Source organism: Equus asinus, chromosome 24 (assembly GCF_041296235.1).
Source record: "Equus asinus isolate D_3611 breed Donkey chromosome 24, EquAss-T2T_v2, whole genome shotgun sequence".
In the NCBI taxonomy this organism is placed as follows: Eukaryota; Metazoa; Chordata; class Mammalia; order Perissodactyla; family Equidae; genus Equus; species Equus asinus.
Genome location: NC_091813.1, coordinates 23,260,220 through 23,281,886, shown reverse-complemented (window position 1 = coordinate 23,281,886; position 21,667 = coordinate 23,260,220). Strand labels below are relative to the sequence as shown.

General features: G+C 38.7%; 1 protein-coding gene across 36 annotated transcripts in view; it reads left to right on the top strand.

Annotated features, from left to right (window-relative positions):
* SNAP91 (synaptosome associated protein 91) overlaps positions 1-21,667 on the top strand; it is a 140,834-nt gene that overhangs the window by 97,039 nt on the left and 22,128 nt on the right. For 14 of the 36 annotated variants that reach the window (XR_011497668.1, XR_011497667.1, XM_070496298.1 and 11 more), the window contains 8 exons: positions 5,302-5,409; positions 6,030-6,290; positions 6,524-6,601; positions 6,760-6,831; positions 7,245-7,328; positions 8,612-8,695; positions 15,928-16,062; positions 17,714-17,863. Coding sequence is in view for 33 of the 36 variants with exons in the window: in XM_070496298.1 (XP_070352399.1) it covers positions 5,302-5,409; positions 6,030-6,290; positions 6,524-6,601; positions 6,760-6,831; positions 7,245-7,328; positions 8,612-8,695; positions 15,928-16,062; positions 17,714-17,863 (972 nt within the window). In the remaining 3 variants the exon portion in view is untranslated. The remainder of the gene's footprint in view (positions 1-5,301; positions 5,410-6,029; positions 6,291-6,523; positions 6,602-6,759; positions 6,832-7,244; positions 7,329-8,611; positions 8,696-15,927; positions 16,063-17,713; positions 17,864-21,667) is intronic. The other 22 variants (XM_070496319.1, XM_070496318.1, XM_070496320.1 and 19 more) reach the window with 7 other exon arrangements.

Below are 21,667 nucleotides of genomic sequence, written 5' to 3'. Positions count from 1 at the left end.
AGGCAGCGGTTGCTATACTTTCGATCCATTTGATTTTCCATTTTGTAAAAGTTACGCTTATAAGTTGCTCCTTGTCCCGTATACGCTCCCTCCCTGCAGAATCTGTGGAAGAGTGGGGCCAGACTTCGCCATCATATTTAGGTTGGCTTTTTGGCCAGATTCGAACTAGCACAGAGAAAAATATTTAGGGAATATGGGAGGGGTAATCCTGGCCTAAGTTATTTCTTAAGGTTTAGGACAAAAAGTCATCTAAGAGTAGTTCAGATTTGGAGGTCTCTGACAGTTTAGGGGGGTGCCTCTTTTTACAGTTTGAAGTTTATTCTTTCCAAGCAAAACCTGGATCATCTTTGGCTTCGGAACTTTGGGAGATCACTTGAATCAGCACTTGAAATGCTGATTGAAAACAGGTTTAGGTCAGACTGTGAAATAATTGTCTGAAAACACGCTTTCCATGCAAATGTAAATTCTGACACGCAGTCGATTTACAGCTGCGGCTTGAGTCAGATACCCTAGTCTCTGCCACTGTAATATGCCTGGACCTGAGGAACCATCTGAAGCCAGTTTATTTACATATTCCTATCTGAGGGGTGCTAATGTCCAAGCCTGGAGAAGTGTTCACATCAAATACACACACAGGGGAGTGTTATATTCATCATAGTTTTGTGTTTCTTCATTACAGGATAACATCTTTCCCAGGCATTTGAGAATATGGTAAAGAAATTGGAGGAGGCAAATGATGGGGAGGGCAGGAGAGATTTGGCAGGCTCCAGTGACGTTAATATATCCCCCTGGGAACACGCACTCACACACTGTCACATACCACTGTGCTATGTGCCGTGCCCAGTCTTGAGGTTCGCCAACATTGGCTAAGGCAAGGAGCACTCAACTAGACGCAGCCTTGTTGCCACTGTTTCATGCAAAGAACTTGCTGCTGGCTTGCTGTACTGCCCTTGCTGTGAGAGGAGAAACCTGCTTTAAAAAAGAAGAGGGAAAGGGTTTGCAGAATCTTGAATAATTTATTATAGACAGTCTTCCCCTAGAACCCGTTGGCTTTTCAGTTATGCCTCTATAACTTTTGAGACCAAAAATTAAAGTTTTAGCTTAAATTTATGAAATCAACTTCCTCACCCCCTCATCTTCCCCCCCGCCCCCATTATTGGTGTTGGGTATGGATGGTTGCTCATAGGCTTATGTTACCACAAAACTTCAAGAAGAGGGACGGGATGGGTAACAATTTTGTGCTCGAACATTTCTATCCCTTTAGTTATTTAGATTTTTGTTTTCCTATCCATTCATAAAGAGCTTAATTGCATCTAAGAAATCACTCAAGTCCATCTTGCTTCCTTCATGGCTCTCTAGAATAATGAAGCCTCAGATATTTCTTGAAATGTTCTTTGAGCCATTATGCTATTCGTGTCGATCGTTTCTTACTGCTTTGACTACATTCATCAAGCAGAGAAATATATATGTTTGGAAATGTTTTCATGATGACATTCTTTCTACCCTAAAATACAACCTTTAAGGACTAGTACTGCAGAAAATCATATAACTTAATGCCAAAGAATGGGGCTCTCCTCATGATTTCACCAACATCCATTTCTGAAAAATGGGTAATTGTTTAATTTCATGGATATGAAATGTTAAAACATTAAACTTTTCTATGTATGTATTTTCATTACAATTTGACAACTAGGAAACATCTGTTATATTTTAATACTCAGATTGATACCCACATAACATTTTAGTCATTTCAATGTAAGTCATTAAAATTTTTTTAGGAAACATTATCTTTACTAAATGGTTTCTTTTTTATTTTACTGAGGTCGTATTAGTTTATAACATGGAATTTCAGTTGTACATTCTTATTGCCAGTCACCACGTAAATGCGCCCCTTCACCCCTTGTGCCCACCCCCACCCCCTTTCCCCTGGTAACCACTAAACTGTTCTCTTTGTCCTTAGTTTGTTTATCCTCCACATATGAGTGAAATCTAAATGTTCTCATTTTTAAAGTGAACTTTTAAGAAATAAAATCCGCTTTCTGTGTTCATGCAGGACAGCACTGCAAGGCAGTGTTGTGCTTAAAAAATTTAGATGTTAGTAAAAATAAAAGACAAAATCCTTAAAAACATTCTATTTATGAAAATCTTACTAACAACAGCGCATTAGTTTGTAACAGCACAGGGTTTTCCTAAGCCCTAGGAGGCGAAATTGGTGCCACCTCCTCCACACAAACGCCAGGACACCCTTTCAGTCACCTGTATCCATTTGTGAGCAAGCGTTCATGGAAGTCTGCAGTAGTCTGTAGGAGGTAGTCTATGAGCTTGAAATCAGGTGACTGCAAAACTAAAGAACTTTCACAAGCTTGACTTCCTTTGTATGTGTGGTTAACAAACTAAGTTAACCAACCTTCCTTAAAACCAGTACTTAAATATAAGCACTTAAAACTAGATTTCATGTAAGAGTTTTATAATCGTGGGCCTTTGGGGAAGAAAAGGAACTGGACAGCTGACCCTTGGGCTGTTGAGAATGATTGAAACCTTTGGGCCGAGTATGTGATTTAAAGATGGCTTTATGTGGCGGGAGAAGAGAGAGGTGTGGTTCAGGCTGGGGAAGATAACAGCTATTAGAAATTTTTAGAAAGGTGGTCACGTGATAAAAAGTTCGAGAGAAAATTCTTCCTAGATTGCTAGAAGGAAAAAAAGACTAGTCTGCAGCAGTGTCGGAGAGACCGGTTTGCTGGGTAAGGGCTGGACTGAGTCCATAATTGCAGAACAGCAGGATCTTGCATTTCCAGGAAGTAGCACTGATTGAAAATTGGCAGCATGTAGAAATGAACTGCAAGTGGGTAACAAGCGAAGGAGAACCAGATTGGAACTAGCTTGAGTTTTCAACACTGGGAGGATAATGCTGCCATTGATAAGGAAAGAAAGCTAGGTATTAAAAAGAAGTTTTCTTGTTTTTTTTTAAACAACATCAGAATTTTATTCTCTCTCTTCAGTCCAGGAGACCCACTGGGCTCAGCTGGACAGTTCTCACTCATAGTCCTTTTCATGGCTACAGTCCGACCGTGGCTGGGGTTGGGGTCATCCCTAGTCTTGCTCATTCTTATCTCCGTCTCCTTCTCTGGGAAGACGTAACAGCCAGGACCTGGTGCAGCTGGGGCTCCTGTCTTTAAGAGAAGTTTTGATGGGAGTAAATAAGGTGTTTATGATGTTTAGTTTTAAGTAACAGGAGAAGCATTAAAGGAGATGTCTTGCTGACAAGAAAGAAAAAATATCTCCTGAGAATATAGCTATATTTATACGTAAGTGATCATTAAAGAGGCCAGCCCATGAATATTTATCTGACCCCTAGCACTGACATAGTTGGTGTTTATTCCATCCTACAAGTAGTACTGTACTAGCAGAACGTGGCACAGTTTGTAACAGCACGGCATAGTAGTTAAACTCACAAACCTCAGTCAGACAGTTTATGGCCAAATCCTGACTTGGCCATTGGCTATCTGTGTGACCCTGGTCAAGTCACTCAGACTCCCCAAGTTTCTGTTCTCTTATCTCCAAAGGGAGATCATAGAGCCTACGTCACCAAATAGTTGTAGGAATTAAATGTAACAGTGCATATAAAATATTTCCACAGTGACTGGCACATCAGTGCTCACTAAATAGTGACCGTGGTTACTGTTTCTGCTGTTTCCAATATTATCAGCCCCAGTTCCACATTTTATAGGAATAAAAAGAAAGAAAACACCTGATGCTTGACAAAATATTGTCCTGCCCTCGTCACCTCCTCTTGGACTTTTCTTGTGTAGTTCTGTCCTGGCTCTTGGCACTTTGATGCTGCTCTGCATCCTCTGTTACAGTCCTTAACATGCCGTCTAGGGAACGGGGCCTGCCCTACCCCGTGACGTGTTTTCATATTCCAGTATCTGGCCTCTCCCCGGACTTACCTCTACTCAGAATAGCTATTCCTTCACTGTAGCTTAACAGTGGGCCTCGGGACATTACTTAAGTGACTTTCATACTCAGATCAGTTTGGAACATTCTTGGTTAAACTGAGAAACAAGTGTCTTGACTGTAGGACTTCCTACAGCCTAATATACTACATAAATCTCCCACAAAGGGGATATACTGTGTAGCATTTTCCAAGCATATTTGACAAATTCTTCGTAATGGCCAGAGGAACAGTGCTCTAGGGAACACTGGTAGGTATTGTGGAAGGCAGAATTTTAGGATGGGAAGTCTAGCAGGTAAGTGGCAGGCTCTGGGTGAGGGTTGGTCCCCACTTTCCAGAAGTTTCTTCTCCTAAGCAAGTCATTCTTATGATAGCTTGATTCCTTTTGTACTTTGGAACTACAGAGTCTCTTTGAAAACTTTAGGATTTTTTTTTTACCATAATTAACATGGTTTGTTGGCATAAATACATTGGGAACCATTTGTACATATCGGCCTTTTATAAATTGGGCATTTATAAACTGGAGTGCCTGTATGTTAATGGATTTTTCTACTATAAATAGTAATACACTTGTAGTCTTAAAACATGAAACTGTATTTTTAATCTGTTGAAAATAGATCATTTTCCAAATAACTAGAGCAATACAATATTTGAAAACCACAGTAAATTTAAGTCAAAATAAAGGCATTATGGTGTCATCCCCTAATTTTATTCTCTCTTTATTCCCGTAAATCCTTGGTTGTGTCTGAAAATGATTTTCAAGGATAATGAAGACTTAATGTTTATGAATACTTAGTAAAACTTTCATGTTAACAGTGTAGTTTTCTTGTCCTAGTCTATAAAAATTTAAATTAGAATTGTTTGTTTACATTACCATGATATATTTAATTTTGTTGACATTACAGAAGACATCCATGTTTGGCAGAAACCCCTAGTTGGTGAGGTGACATCATAGCAACGTAGTGAATAAGTATTAACTGGACTTGAAAGATTATTGTCTTAAATTACATAATAAAATTATCTTTGTGTTCTAATTTTCACATCCATTAATTTCTAATGATACATAAAACATGCTTCTCAGAGCCCTTATACAATGAGAATCTTGTTACCTTTTAGATCCTAATAGGCCTCAGCAGTATCCACACTGTACCACGTGCATGTAATTAACCTGAAGGGGCGCAAAGAATCATTGTTTTGTGACCGCCAACTATGCATGGGCCATAAAAATGCATTTTAAGAAATTCATGTTGTATAAGGGAGCCTTCTTCGCAATTTAACTTGGTTCTTTTACTATATTTTCTTCTCTTTTTATTCCTTTAATTTCTATTGTTTTAAAAACTGCACCCAAGATGCCTTTGCAGCTTCTCCTGGGGAGGCCCCTGCCGCACCCGAAGGGGCCGCCGTGCCAGCCCCCCCAACCCCTGTAGCAGCAGCACTTGATGCATGTTCAGGAAATGGTGGGTTCAAAGGCACACGCCAGTCTGTTGTTTCTCTGTCCCGATGTGAACCTCCCGTAGTTAGATGTGGCCGTATGTTTTTCTAATTCTAATTTATTCTGAGTGTAAAGTCTCATTCATCGTAACTGAGTTAGTAATGCCGGGACTTAAAACATTAAGACAGTGAAGTGCATACTTAGCAAAATTGGCAATTTCTCAAGATTGACAATTTTTGTCAGTGCAAGTATGCTCTCTTAATGTTTTTTTTTCCTCTAATGCTTTATCGTACTCTTTTGTAACACTGAGTTCAAATATATAGGCATGTTTTAATGAATGTTCAAAGCTACCAAATTGACCAGCTTTTGTAAGAGTTTGGAGAATGACAATCTCTGATCCTAGGCTGTAGGCTAATCTTACAGTACTTTGAAGTGTTTCAGTTTCTTAACTTGGTACCTACAAAATTTTCTTTTTTCTTTAGAAAAACATTCTAATCACTGCTAATAGGATGTAGTTCAATCTAAGCAGCCTAATGCCTAGCTAGCCTGTAACTCTGTGTCAGGGTCTCCTACCCAGAGTTAGGACCCCTCTCTCTTGTCTCTCTCCTTACTGATGCTGTGTGTCTCCACTTTCCTTCCCGAAAGACCCCTTTGCCCCGTCTGAAGGTAGTGCAGAGGCTGCACCCGAGCTGGACCTCTTTGCAATGAAGCCACCTGAGACCAGTGTTCCTGTAGTTACCCCTACAGCTAGCACAGCCCCTCCGGTTCCCGCCACTGCTCCTTCTCCTGCTCCCGCCGTTGCAGCTGCCACTGCTGCCACTACTGCTGCCACCACCGCCGCTGCCACCACTGCCACCACCTCCGCCACCACCACCACCGCTCCTCCTGCTCTAGATATCTTTGGTGGTAAATTTTTGTTGTTGTTGAACTCTTTCCATCTGGTGGATTGAATTCTGGTACTTGAGATGTACTGCGTACACAACTCTTCCTGCATGAATACTGTGTAACGAAATGGTTCTCTGGAAACCATTTGCTGCTTGTTTCAGAATTCTCCAAAGTGCTACTTCAGCACTGGAAAGGGATGCTGTTTCAGGCTGGTTTGTCAAGTTGAGTAAAGGCATGTGTGTTCTTGGTCTTAGATTTATTTGATTCTGCTCCCGAAGTCGCTGCAGCGCCTAAGCCAGATGCTGCTCCTAGCATAGACCTGTTTGGTACAGGTAAAACCAAAGCAACCCTTTTCACATTAGTTTTCCTAGCTGTTTTCATGATTGAACCCTTTGTACTCACCTGTGATAATGCATTTGTTAGATTTTTGACTTTGATTTCAGCTGTCTACTTACCTCTGCTTGGTTTTGGTTTGTTTCACTTTTGGAAGATGCTTTCTCCTCTCCACCACAAGGGGCCTCTCCCGTGCCTGAGAGTTCGCTCACTGCTGACCTCTTATCCGGTGAGTGCCTTTGCCAAGGTCAAGCCTGCAGAGATGTCTTGTGGGGGTTATGTGTGGAGAGGTAGATACGAAAACATGTGGGTTTGGCTTGAGTTCTTTTAAACTCAAAAATTCACTTTTTTTAAAAATCTCACTTTTTAGCCCCTCATCAACTGATGAGGGTTAATACTTCAACTCTAACACTGGTGCAAAGAGAAAATTTTTTCACGCCAAAGCCTCTGACCCCAAGAAGTCAAATTTTATTTTCTTCTGGAAAGTGTATATTTTAAAATCCATTCCTTAACTGTTAAGATTACCTGTAGTGGTACTGCCTGATATTGAACATGAAATCTCGAGAAGCCAGTTGTCAAGGCCCATGGTTTCACTGTCCTTTGGGTGACATGCAGTTTGTCCTGCTCTGTGCTTCACTGCAGTGGAGGCATTTGCAGCACCATCTCCTGCAGCCGCTGCCTCTCCAGCAAAGGTGGATTCTTCAGGTGTGATAGACCTTTTCGGGGGTGCGTATCTGTCCTCCTTCAGCACTTACAGAATCTTTTTCCACCCTCAGAATAGTTTTTACATCTTCTATTTCATTTTATTTCATCATTTTTCTTTTGACTATGTGAAGCCATTCCATCTCTTAAATGTAAACTTAAGTTTTTAAGATCTTTTCCATTTCTTTGCCATCATCATCGTCATCCTCATCAGTTCATCATAATTTTCAGCGCATGGTCTAACAAAACCAGATCGTTTCTCATTTGAGGTCTTTGTATTTTTGTTCATCCTAATGTAGATTAGAATTTGCTTCTACTGTTCTGCCTTGGTGATCCTGATCTCTTGTCTAAATAAACATTTCTCAGTTCTTAAAAGCAATGTAAACATAAACTAGCTAAGTCGGAATTGAAAACAAATAAGGCAGTCAAAACTGAAAACTTAAATTCTAGAGGTCATACATTATCTGTAGGGTTTATTTATGTTGAATTTAATATTTTAGAGTCACTGATTTAAGTGTATTCTCCTCTTCTTTAATGTGTTATCTGAAGGCAGGGAGATGTACTAAATTAACTCTAGAATTACTCATTTGGCAGATACATTTAAAGTCTTCTTTAAAAGGAAAGTATAGGTTTGAAGTGATTTCTTCATGACTCTCCATAAATGTGTCTGCTTTGGGCTAAAATGTCATCCTTAGCAAGTTAAAACCACATTGAGTACCTGCTGTGCGCTGAAGAATCATGGTATGTGCCATGCAGGTACAAAGATGTCACAGTCTCTGACATTCAGGGCCTCAAAACTTGTGGCAAATAAACACCGAACCCTAATATGTGGGTACAAGTAGTGCTGCTGCTGCTTGAATTAAATTTGTTAAATTTTTTAAAAGTTTAATAGAGTTCTAAATGGGAAAATTCTCCTGTATTACCTGTGGGCAAAAATTTCAAAACCTTAATGCTGTTCTGATAGATGACAAGATTTAGTCCAAAACCTTTATTCTTAAAAAAAAAAAGAAAGAAAGCAAAAAAAGAATTTTCTTACTCTTACAATTCTTAAATAATTCTTAAATTAATTCTTAATTAATTTAATTAATTCTTTATTAAATTCGTAAATATCCTAGAACTGCTTTTTGAGACAATCAACTGGGCAAAGCATAAGTCGGTTCTCTCAGTCGTTTCACATATCCACAGGAGACGAGCTCACCACGCAAAGTGTCCTGTCTGTGTATTTCTCTGCAAAACGCTTACATTACTTACTATACTTACTGTTTACACTCTTTTCCTTTTTTTGCTGCATAACGGATAATGGGTAGATGCATTTGGAAGTAGTGCTTCTGAACCCCAACCTGCACCTCAGGCTGCTTCTAGTTCGTCCGCATCGGCAGACCTACTAGCTGGTAATGAATTAAATTGAAATAAAGTGGTATTTTGTGGAAGTTAAGTTTGGGTATAGTTTAAAGAAACAGATATTATATAAATTTCAAGGTGCATGTTTTCTTTCCCTTTTAAGACATGAAATTGAAAAGTAAGATGTTGTATAATAAAAGATTGATTATCCCAGGATTCTATGAAATTAGTCTTAAAATCAGTTGTATACAAGCCCTCGTCCCTCTTTGGATGTTCCTCACATGCCGTAATTTCAGTTAGCAGGTTTCTTTTTGTTTACTAAAGAGGTAATATGCTTCTGTAGAAATTTTCACCTTGTGTTGCCTATGCCCGTCTTTTTTTTTAAGGAATTTGTGGGGAGAGATACCATCATGTTTGACAATTGATTCTGTAACTTATGAATCACTCCAGGAGAAACTATTACAGATTGCCACCATTGGGTTGAAGCTGCTGCTGCATATGCCACTTTTTTAACTAGCTGATCATTTTTCTGTCTGAAAACCTCTGGAATGATCCCAATTCAACAAGACCATAGTGTGGATAGATTGGCACAAGGTGCCTAGGGTTGTTGCTTATTTCCAGGGTGGGCGAGATAGAAGCCTGCCAGACAGGAGCCTGGCAGAGTGGTCAGCCACTGTTGACCACTTCCACTGCTGCAGAGTGACATTGTCTTCTCCAGTGTCCTCAGTCCGTCCAGCCTCTCCATGCTTCCAGGGCTACATCCTGAGACACTGTCTTTCCAGAAGAGCCGAGGACACTAGAAACAGGAGCAGAGAGGCCAGTCAGAGCCTGTGTTCCATTCCGATTCTAAGGCAGAAGTCAGTGACAGAGCTGAGGCATTTGATCCTGGGGGATGACATAGGATCTAAAATGTACCCGGAACGAGCAGGAAGGGCTTTGTCACCTACCATGGAGTATAGCAGCAGGTACCTGAGCCTCAGCTGCACAACCTGGTGTATGTGTGGGTCCAGCAGGGGATGTGCATGAAAAGTGCGAGTTAGGCCACTTCACCAAAAGCAGGCTTAAATTACTCTCCTGTGTTGTCTGTCCTGAAATCTTAGTAAAATGGGGTAGAAAAGAGGAGAAAATCAGTGATGAAAGTGACAATGTCATTTACATAGGTTTTATTGACTGGACTTTTCTCATTTTTCCACGTCATCATCTTATGACTGTTTCAGTGATGGGAAGAGGATTTTGTGTACATTTTCTTTTTTCTCTATTTTTTTCTATTTAAGTTAATTTTTAATGTAAATAGATGTAAATGGGTTCTGTTGTCTAGTTTGCTTTCCAGGCAATTCTTGTGATCTGTACATATCTGAGTGTCTGGCATGAGGCCAACTATTCTTTCACCTTATATCCTGATGGAAGAAATTTTAAATTACTTCTAATTTTCTAATTTTTAAATTACTTCTCTAGATCTCAATTATTTGGGCTGGTTTTTCATACTTCCCTTCATTTTGCTTATAGAAAAACATTTCTCAGACCAGCCCCATGGCCTAGTGGTTAAGTTTGGCACACCCCGCTTCAGTGGCCTGGGTTTGGTTCCTGGGCGCAGACCTATACCACTAATCAGCAGCCATGCTGTGGTGGTGACCCGCATACAAAATACAGCAAGATTGGCACAGATGTTAGCTCAGGGCAGATCTTCTTCAGCAAAAAAAAATAAAGGTGATTAAAAAAAAAAGAAAAACATCTCTCATATTTGTTCGAGTAACACAACAAGAAGCCATGTTCTCGCTGAAGAATATCATGGCATATTAGTATAATTCATCCTATGAACTAGAAGCAACTTTCCCAGCCAAAAAAGAAAAGAAAACCCTGCTAATATACACAACATAAAATCACTCTCACATTTATGTATGTAATCTAGCTGACAGTGGCCATTTCTGAGTTTTCTCATTGCCCAGACATTTCTGTTTAATGAATATCAATGGTAGAACAAATATTTTGGGCACTGTGTTGTGATAATTTACAGTGAAGCTTAGCCCTTGTGTTATACTTGTGTGTGTATCTATGGGGAGAGATCAGCTAAGTCTACAGGCTATTGGAATAAAGAGGAACATTTTTTTTTTAAAGATAAATGAACCTAATCATAGATAACAAGGAATAACAAGGATCCACAAATGCAATCAGGTTCAAAGTAGGAATGTAAACCAAAAAACAGAGAGAGAAATTCTATTTTATGAGTTTCTAGAATCTGGTATTATTGGCTTTTAGAAATAAGACTATTTTGTGAAAGAGTAAAAAAGAAAAATAATACATAGACACAGTGATGGGAGGTTTAGACTGTCCAAAAGTAATGTTGGTTGCTGGACTGGGGATTCTCACCCCATGCCTGACTAAAGTTAGATTTTTTTGAGGGAATAAATTTACATGTAAATAACAAGGGAAATGCAGTAAGTATGTACTATAATGTTAAAAATTATTTTTAGAGATTTTAAATGAAAAATTAAGAATCATTTTAAAATTGAGGAGAAAGCTTTATCAAAAATTGGTATATAATTTAAAACTAGAAAACTAAAATTAAATGGATAGTCCCTTAAAAATGGGCATATCTCATAAAAAGTGGTTATTCTTCTTCATTCAAATTTACTTCTAGATCTATCAGATAATACCAATTCCAGAATTGAACTGTGCATGAAATATTATCTTATCGTCTTTTACCCCTTGAATAAAAATTTCAGGTTCTCTTTGGTGTACCCAACCTGGTGAAACTAGAGAAAATCCTAGAAAGGGTAACTGTTGTGACCAGTGAGGACAAAATAGAAGAATAATTCTCTCCAAGTCTTTGAGATTACTGGTAGGATGCAGATATTATCTCAGATGGAGTCTGGCTGGAAACTTGAGAGTTAAGTTTATAACAAATAAAAGGAAATACTATATCACACAGTGAAGAGTAAAGCTGTCAAACTCCTCTCAAGATACACCAGCTGAAAATATAGATGTTTGAAAGATAGAGACAGATTCCTGGATGCTGGATGTAAAAATGGATTACTGGGGGAGATTAGGTGTGTTGAAGGATATGCCTAACTTTCTGAGGTTGATGTCAAGCAGGAAAACCATGTTCCTCCATAATAGACACAATTCTGGGGTGACTGCACCAAAAATTTGTACTGGCATAGGAGTGTGCCACATCCTATCTTTAATTCCAGAGGTTGGGGAGAATATGGACCAGTCTTATGTAGTTTTGCATTCTCTGTTAACCACATGACAATTTTGGGGGATTAATTTTTTAACGCAGCTACAGAAGTCCTTGAACTGATTTAAAATATAAAAATATCCAGTGTGGGATTAATAACTAACAATTTCCACTAAATGGGAAGTTCTGCAGAGGACGAAGCCTTTCATCCTCAGTGGGGATGGAAAGCAGTCTGAAAGGTGGCAGACAAAGGGCTCTCAGGCTGTTATTTCTAGAAATATAGACTATCTCAGATTGACCTTAGTAAGTGGAATATGTTAACAACTGACTATACCACTGGAATAATTGAGATGACATCATGTTTAAGATAATAATGGAGCAAATGTGGGTGTGGAGGAGGGAGTATATGTGGGAGTAGGTTTACCTACCAAGAGTTTTAAAATTTCCCTTTTCCAACCTGAGTGATATGATGTGTTGGATAGACTGTCAGTTTTGATATGTCTGTATTAATAGAACTTTATGCAGGCTGTGCCCCTTTAGAAAGATACATTCATAAGACTAATCATATAGGATAAAAGGCAGTGTGTCTCTAGATGGTTGAGCACCTGAAGATGAGTGGCAACTCAGTTATAGTGTAGGACAGTCCAAATGGGCCTGCAGGACAGCTGGAAGCCTTATTATTCCCTTAGTTTCAGTTCCATAGAACACTTTTCTTAATATAACTTAGAACCATATAGAAAGATAGATTAGTGGTTTGGCTTTTCTTATTACTTAGCTCTATGTGAGGACTCTAAAACTTTTCATGTAACAGAAGTTCCCCAAACTGCTTATTAATGTCTGTAATTTTCCTGTTGAGGTCTCCATTTAAAGTATAGCAGTAGATTTTTTTCTTTAAGATAATCAGTTGGTTATTGGGTGTCACTTTGTAGCTTTTCAATTAGTCTAGGTTTGTGAGGGCACCTGCTCCGTAAGAACTAAGTGTAACAGAAAGAACTCATCTTTCCAGATATGTGTTGAGTTTATAAACCTAAGGAAGGGTGCGACTCTGGCATCACTCCTGGCTGTGGGGAAGAGGCCACACAGTATTGTGGTGAAGAAGCCCCAGGCTCTGGAAGATTCTTGTGTGGAATCTTGGCTCTACCTTTGCCGTCATTTGACCTTGGACAAATTATTTAGACTTTCTGGCCTGTTTCCTCTTCTGTGAAACTTCATGGGGTTGTTGTGAGGATTGACCTAATGTATATTTTAGGCTGAAAGATAAAATTGCTGTTTTTTTTTTTTTAAAGATTGGCACCTGAGCTAACATCTGTTGCCAATCTTATTTTTTTTCCCCTCCTTCTTCTCCCCAAACTCCCCCACTACATAGTTGTATATTCTTGTTGTAAGTGCCTCTGGTTGTGTTATGTGAGACGCCACCTCAGCATGGCCTGATGAGCAGTGCATGTCTGTGCCCAGGATCTGAAGTGGCAAAACCCTGGGCTGCCAGAGTGGAGCACATGAACTTAACCAGTCGGCCACAGGCTGGCCCCTAAAATTGCTGTTTTAATAGGCCCAAAATGGTCAAATATTGGCAATTAATGTGGTTCATATGGTTCAACCTAAAAAAATACTTGGAACAGTGCCTGGCACTTGGTGAGCCTCATGCCAGTGTCAGCTTTACCCTTCACTTTCTTACAGAAGGCACTATTTTTTTCTCATTGAATAGTGTTATTTATTCACCTATGGACATGACCTACTTGTGTTATGAAACTCAATAGCACTTACATAGGAAACACGTTTTCTTCTTCCTACTACTGAATCTTGACTAGGTGTGTTAACTTCTCTTTGCACCACTTCTCCCAGCCATGGAAAGGCGGAATTGAATCAGATGATCCTAACACCCTTTCCAAAACTAATATGCTGTGATTGTAGAATAAATTGTTTCTTCTTGGCCAAGTTTTAAGAAACTGAGAGTCAAGTACAATTGTCTCCACATTTACCTATAACAAAGAGAACCACACCATAGGATAATTATCAAACTTAGCCATAGCCATATTATGACTTGAGGTATGGAAAGTTTCAAAAAATCAGAATTAACACAGCTGCCAGTCTCCCTAAAAGCAAAATGGTCACATCCACAAAAATAGTTACTTTAGCCCATCTTTTCTTCATAATAATATTAGTTTCAAAGATCTAGAAAATGTCTTTTCTTTAGTGAGTAAAGCTACATGATGTTTATGTCACTCAAATACTAAAATCACTTAAAGTGGCCATCTTTAAATACCATCTTCTAATAGGTGATAATTTTTCAAACTGCAATTTTTCATGCATATACAAGGAAAGCCTAAACTCATGTCACTGTCAATTTCCAGGAGCAACATGCCTTGAACATTATTGCCTGTTTTAGAAAATAGTAACTAGAGAATCCCAATAGAAGTCATTTTCAAAATTATAAATTGGTTTTATGGAATGTAAGCTGAAGGATTTTTTGAAAGATTATTTATGTTTTTGCAAGCAGTTTATGAAGAAGAGAAGATGTGACTAGATTAGAAAGGAATATATACCCAAGCTGAGTATAAGAAAGACTTCTGGTAGTAATAAATTCTTTGGTAATAGAAGATCATCTAATGTCTTATTAAGAAATCACTTCCCTCACAGGTTGCTTATTTTTGTACAGAAGCAATATGGGTGAGCTCTACTTCTGTCCATTGATTAAGAGAAATGATTTGCTTCCAGGCTTCAAAAGATAAATATTTGATTTGAGGTTTGCTTACTGTACAGTAGTCTTTGATTTTTCCTTACCTTTTATATTCAAAAGTATCCTTCATTCAATAAGCATTAACTCCATGTTTTAGGCACTATGCTGAATATTAGCAGAAAAGGCAAGAAAAGATACAGTTCCTGACACCATAAAGCTGTCCCCAGGGTGGGGACTTGGGGGTGGGACTAAAGAAGCATGATGGGAACAGGCTGGAGAAATGTTCCAGGTGCTGAGAACACAGAGGCAGAGCACATCGCTCACTGGCACCGGTGTGGGAGGGGCGGAGGTGGCTGTGGCTGGGAGCAGGGGGTGGCAATATAAGGCAAGTCCTCCCAGAGGAGACTGATCCACTGTGATAGCGGGTTACAGTTGCAGCCTCGTTTGCAGGAAGGGGAGGAGGCCAGTGGGCAGAGAAACAAGGGTTGATTGCTACACAAAGGAATCTGCTTTACAGTCGTGCGTCGCTTAACAGTGGGGTGCGTTCTGAGAAATGTGTCCTTAGGCGATTTTGTCATTGTGCACACATCATAGAGTGTACTTACACAAACCTAGATGATATAGGCTGCTATACACCTAGGCTGTATGGTACTAATCTTATGGGACCATCGTTGTATATGCGGTCTGTCATTGACCACACAGTCGTTATGCAGCACATGACTATATATGAATCTGGAAGTTATGGGGAGCCGATGAAGGATCTTAGAGAAGTAACTTTGTCAACATTTTCCACTCAGAAAGATCACTCTGGCTGCACTACAGAGACTAGATGGAAGGAAATCCAGACTAGAGGCAGGAAGCCCTCCAGGGTGACTGTTGAGGAATCTGAGAACTGTGTTGGGGGGCGAGGTAGGAGGAAAGCTAAACTTGGCAGTAGCAGGAATGGAACTAGAACATGCAGGAAAGAAATTAAGGAGGATTTGGTGGCAGAGTGCATGCATAGTTTTCTGATTTGTATTATTATACTGAGCCAAGGTATACAACTAAGCATTTTCTAGACCTGGTATGGTGATTTAATGGTAATGTGATATAATGAAAATAATTATCTGAATTTTAGCCCTGGTAGTACCTTCTTAGCTTTATGTACTCGATTGTAATAATAGACTTGGTTGCCACAAGTTGTCTTAACAGGGGTGTATATTCTTGTGTGCTTATTTCTAATTAACTTAAATCTCATTAATACATGACAAATATCAACATACTTGAAAAACTTTTAAAGAACTAACTTCCCAGGTGTCATTGACTTCTCATGTATGTGCATTCAATTGCTTTTCGGTCTTCTATAATTTTTTGTGACTCTGTTTTAATGGCTTTTACCCACCGTTAGTTGGTTCTGCTTATATTTTTCTGGAACTGTTTTTTCCCAGGATTTGGGGGTTCTTTCATGGCCCCTTCTCCATCACCAGTGACTCCAGCTCAGAATAACCTGCTACAGCCCAATTTTGAGGCAGCTTTTGGAACAACGCCTTCAACTTCTAGCAGCAGCTCCTTTGATCCATCAGGTAAGGCAGTGATTTTCAAACATTCTTTGTATTTGTTCTGATAATAAAATATACCACCTAAGGTTAGTATGATAGCAGGAAATTTTTAAGCAAATATTGAGTGATAACCTGGTTTTAAAACTGTTCAATTAATGTCTCATTCTGTAACTTAAGTAAATATTTTCAGTACATTTTGGTAGCTTTGAGAATAACCTACAGTCCCTTTCTGTGTTTCTGTTTTTGATTTTTAGCAGAGATCTAACTTAACATGCACACCATCTGTTTGCATGAGCTTTCATGCACATGGTTTAGAGATGGCTAAGGGAAAACAAATACTTTGTGCTAAATCTTCATACAGTATCTGAATGTTTGGACATTCCCACTGCTGTTGCTTACACCCTCTGAAGCTTGCATGGCCCTTGGTTTTATGAAGTTGAGACACAAATAGTATTCTTTGCCTGCCTTTAACCTTTCATCCTGCTGTCATTTTGTTTGTATTCTCTTCCATTCTACTCTTCCCATGCTGGGTCCTTACTACAAATTTTCAATTGGTGAGTTTTTGGCAATTAAATGTGTTTCAGAAACACCCTAAATATATCCCCTGCCTGACAATTTGGTTGCTTCTATTGCCAGTGCCTAGTTGAATGCTGTCCTTTTTCAGTTTAGAGTTCTCGTATAGTAGTATTTATGGTAAACATGTATAGTTTTTTGGTAAAAATTAACAACCACAAAATTTTTGACATGGATAAGATATTGGCAATAGCTTATGCAAATCCTATGAATCTGCATTTTGAATGGTCTTTCTGTATTCTAGGAACTAAACAAGTGATAATTTGTTATATGGTTATCAGGAACCATCAATAATGGCATGATTCCTAATGCTTAAAATAGTGTTTACTTTAAATATGCCCTTAAAGTTAGAACCAAAAGTGATTGCTATAATGAGAGAAAAAAATCAAAATTTTTATAAAATATGGTCAACTGTTTTTCAGATACTTATTACTAGATACTGATCATTAGATCAGGTTTTATTCTGACACTGATTTCTTAGGAAACTAGGAGATTTAGCCTTCTTTTCTCATGTAAGCATTATTTTAAAAGTATGCATCATAGGATTTCAGAGCGAATCATTTAGGCTTTGCTGTAAATCACTCCATTTTGAATAAGAAGTGTTTTAGTGATTGTTTTTAGTGAGAGTAACAATGGCTAGCACTTACTGAGTACCCATACAGAGCAAGCATTATAATAAAGACAGGCTGTATATTATCTAATTAATCTTCACAGCAAAGCCATATAGTATTGGTACTCTCCCCATTTACAGGTGAGAAAACTAAAACTCAGCCGCTTTCTCAAAGTCACACAGCTAGTGAGTTTTGCTGCTGAATTTGAGCCCAATTCCGACTCCAGAGTCTGTGCTCTTTCCTGTACATTACATAAATTTTCTTTTCCATCTTTGTTCATGGTCATTAGTATTTCCATATTTTATGAGTAACCGTATGTAGAGATGTTCTTCTTGGTGTGATAGTCATGAAAAGTGTGAATTACATGTCTTCTTTGATAAGACTGTATAGTCACTTGTTTCCATGGTTTTTCAAGAGACAATTTCCCTTTACTTTTGCATATGGTCTCTTTTTTCCCCAATTATTCTGAACCTGATCTGTCTGATTTCCAGTGTTCGATGGTCTAGGTGACCTTCTGATGCCAACCGTGGCACCGGCCGGGCAGCCTGCACCCATCTCAGTGGCACCTCCCAGTCCTGCAATGGCAGCAAGCAAAGCCCTTGGGAGTGATCTTGATTCATCTCTTGCCAGCTTAGTAGGCAGTGAGTAATATAGTTTTCTTTAACTGAATCATATGTGAATTTTTTTTTCTTTGTCTTTTCATATGTTTGGTTTCTGGATTCACTTATGGGTGAGTATATCAAGGAGTAGACAGAATTTCTTAGTGCTTTACCCAGTGCAGTTCCTTGGAAGATAAACAGTTGCTATGCCATTGCCTCGCAAGCAGTACCCATGCCAATTTTAATCTGAATTACCAACGGTATGATTTGGGAGCATGTACAAGTGTGAAACCAAGTGCATTATGTATAATAAATACTGTACTTAATTTTTCATTTCATTTGGAAAAAAGAACATAGCGTAACTTAAATGTAACATATTTACCAATTAAGTATCCAATTAAGTTTCAGTTATTCATTCAACAGATATTTATTGAGTACCAGGCACTCTTCCAGGCTCTAGAGATAAATTGATGAACAAAGCAGGTATAAATTTCTGTTCTTATGGTGCTCAGGAAGGGAAGAGACTAATGTTAAACATTTTCAAATAAATAAATTCTATAGTATGTTAGGTCAGAAGTGCCACAGAGAAGAAACAGAACAGGCAAAGAGGAGTGGAGAGTGCCACAGAGTGGGAGTTAGAGTAGGCCTCACTGAGAAGGTGAAATTGGAGCAGAAATTGGAAAGTAAAGGAGTAAAGCATGTGGATACCTGAAGGAGAACATTTGCAGGCAAAGGAAATAGCCAGTGCAGAGGCACTGGGGCAGAAGATGGCCCAGCATATTCAAGGAACATCCAGGGGACTAGTGGCCGGAGCTGGGTAAGTGAAGGAGAGAGTCCTAGGAGACGAGGGCAGCTATTATAAAGATTGGCTTTTCTTAAAACTCTGAATTTGATTTTTTATTAAGATGAATGAGTTTACCATTGCAGATACCTTTCATTTTACTCACGGCTCAATCAAAAGTTTAGTAGATCATTGATACAGACTTCTTTTTCTTTGCATTTTCCTATGGACATACTTTTGTTACCCATTCGTCTTCCTTGATGGGGGCATCCGTGAAGATGCTTTGATGACACCCATGGAGAGATTATTTGAATATTTTTTCCTACTCTAAAATTCCATCCCACTGGTGGACAGTCTGCAGGGGTGACTGCTTTTGCAGGACACAGCACTGTAATGTTCCCCCCAGATCCTCCTTCAGAAATAAAGGACTTACACCTGCAGCTGCTGAGAGTGCCGCCACACATGGCCCTCAGGAGCCAGCCGCCTCTGAGAATCATCTCAGTGGAAGAAGGCTGACCCACAAGGGGAATAGCCAAACAATGTTGAAAAAGAAGAACAAATTTGAAGAACTCACACTTTTCCGTGTCGAAATTTCTACAGAGCTACAGTAATCAGGACAAATGGTGCTGGAATAAGGATAGAAATACAGACCGGTAGAATAAAGAGCCCAGAAATAAACCTCACATACACTGTCAAACAACTTTCTACAAGGATACCAAGACCATTCAAAGTAGGAAAAGACCAAGACCATTCAAAGTGGGAAAAGACAGTCTTTTCAAAAAACGTACCAGGACAACTGGGAAGCCACATGCAAAAGAATGAAGTTGGGCCTCTTCCTTATACCATCCACAAAAGTCAGTTCAAAATGAATCCAATACATTTAGATGTAAGAGATAAATCTATAAAACTCTTGGGAAAAAACCTAGGTGGAAATCTTCACAACATTGTATTAGGCAGTGGCTTCATAAATCTAATACCTAAAATATAAGCAGTCAAAGAAAAAATAAATTAATAGGAATTCATCAAAATTAAAAACTTTTATATTACAAATGATGCCACCAAGAAAAGGAAAAAACAAGGACCAGCCTGGTGGTGTAGTGGTTAAGTTTGCATACTCCACTTTGGCAGCCTGGGTTCTTGGGTTCAGATCCCAGGCATGGACCTACACACTCTTCATCAAGCCACGCTGTGGCAGCATCCCACATACAAAACAGAGCAAGATTGGAACAGATGTTAGCTCAGTGACAATCTTCCTCAAGCAAAAAGAGGAAGATTGGCAACAGATGTTAGTTTGGGGCACATCTTCCTCACCAAAAAAAAAAACCAAAAAACCAACTCCCAGAATGGGGGAAAATATTTCCAAATCACATATCTCATACATATCCATATTGTATCCATCATATATAAAAACACTTACAATTCAATAATAAAAAGACAACTCAATGTAAAAATTGGCAAAGCATTTGAATAGACATTTCTCCAAAAGGATACACAAGTAACTGATAAGTATATGAAAAAGTGTCGAACATTATTAGCCATAATAGAAATGCAAATCAAAACCATAATGACAGACCACTTTACACTGACTAGAAAGGCTATAATCAAAAAGATAATAATAAGTGTTGGCTACGATGTAGAGAAATTAGAACTCTCATACATTGCTGGTAGAGATGTAAAATGACGCAGCTGCTTTGGAAAACAGTTTTACAGTTCTTCAAAAGTTAAACATAGCATTACCATATGCCCCAGCAATTCCACTCCTAGGTATATACCCAAGGGAATTGAAAACATATATCCGCATGGCTTGTACACAAATATTCATAGCAGCAATTTTCATAATTAGCCAAAAAGTGGAAACAACCCAAATGTCCATAAACTGTTGAATGGATAAACAAAATGTGGTATATCCATAAAATAATTATTCAGCCATAAAAAGAAGTGGAGTACTGATACATGCTACAGCATAGATGAACTTCGAAAACATTTTGCTGAGAGAAAGAAGCCAAACACAAAAAGCTACGTATCATGTGATTCCATTTATATGAAATGTCCAGAACAGGGAAATCTGGAGAAACAGAAAGTAGATGAGTGGTGGTCAGGGGTTCGGGGGAAGAGGGAATGAGAGTGACTGTTAAGAGATATGGGGATTCTTTTTGAGTTGATGAAAATGTTTTAGAATTAGAGTGTGGTGATCATTTCACAACCTTGTGAACATACTTTTTGCACAGAATTTTACTCTTTAAAAGTATGAATTTTATGATATGTGAATTATATATCAATTTTTAAAGAAACCTCACTTACTATACACCCATTAGAATGGCTAAAATTTTAAAAAGAAAAAACAAAACTGATGGTACTATGTGCTGACAAGGATGTGGAGCAACTGGAACTCTCACACTTTGCTGGTGGGACTACCAAATGGTATAACCCTTTTGGAAATAATTTTAGCAATTTCTTATAATAGTTAAACCTATATATATTTTATGACTCAGTAATCCACTCCTAGGTATTTTTTCTAGAGAAATGAAAACATGTTCACAGAAAAACCGTACATGAATCTTTATAACAGTATTATTCAAAAATGCTAGAAACAACCCAAATGTCCTTCAGTGGTAAATGTGTAAATGAACTGTGGTAAACCCTTTCTATGGAATACTACTTAGAAATAAAAAGGAATGAACTGTTGATATACACAACAGCACAGATGAATCTCAATACATTATGCAACGTGAAAGAAGCTAGACACAAATTATTTACTGTATGATTTTCATATGATATTCTTGTTAAGGCAAAACTCTAGGGACGAAGAATATATCTGTGATTGCCAGGGTTAGGAGTAAAGGAAAGTTTTGGGTTTTTTTGTTTTTGTTTTGTTTTTGTGAGGAAGTTTGGCCCTGCGCTAACATCTGTTGCCAATCTTCCTCTATTTTATGTGGGATGCTGCCACAGTGTGGCTTAACGAGCAGTGCTAGGTCCATGCCCAGGATCCAAACCTGCAAAACCTGGGCTGCTGAAGTGGAATGGGCGAACTTAACCACTACACCTCTGGCTCTGGACCAGCCCCC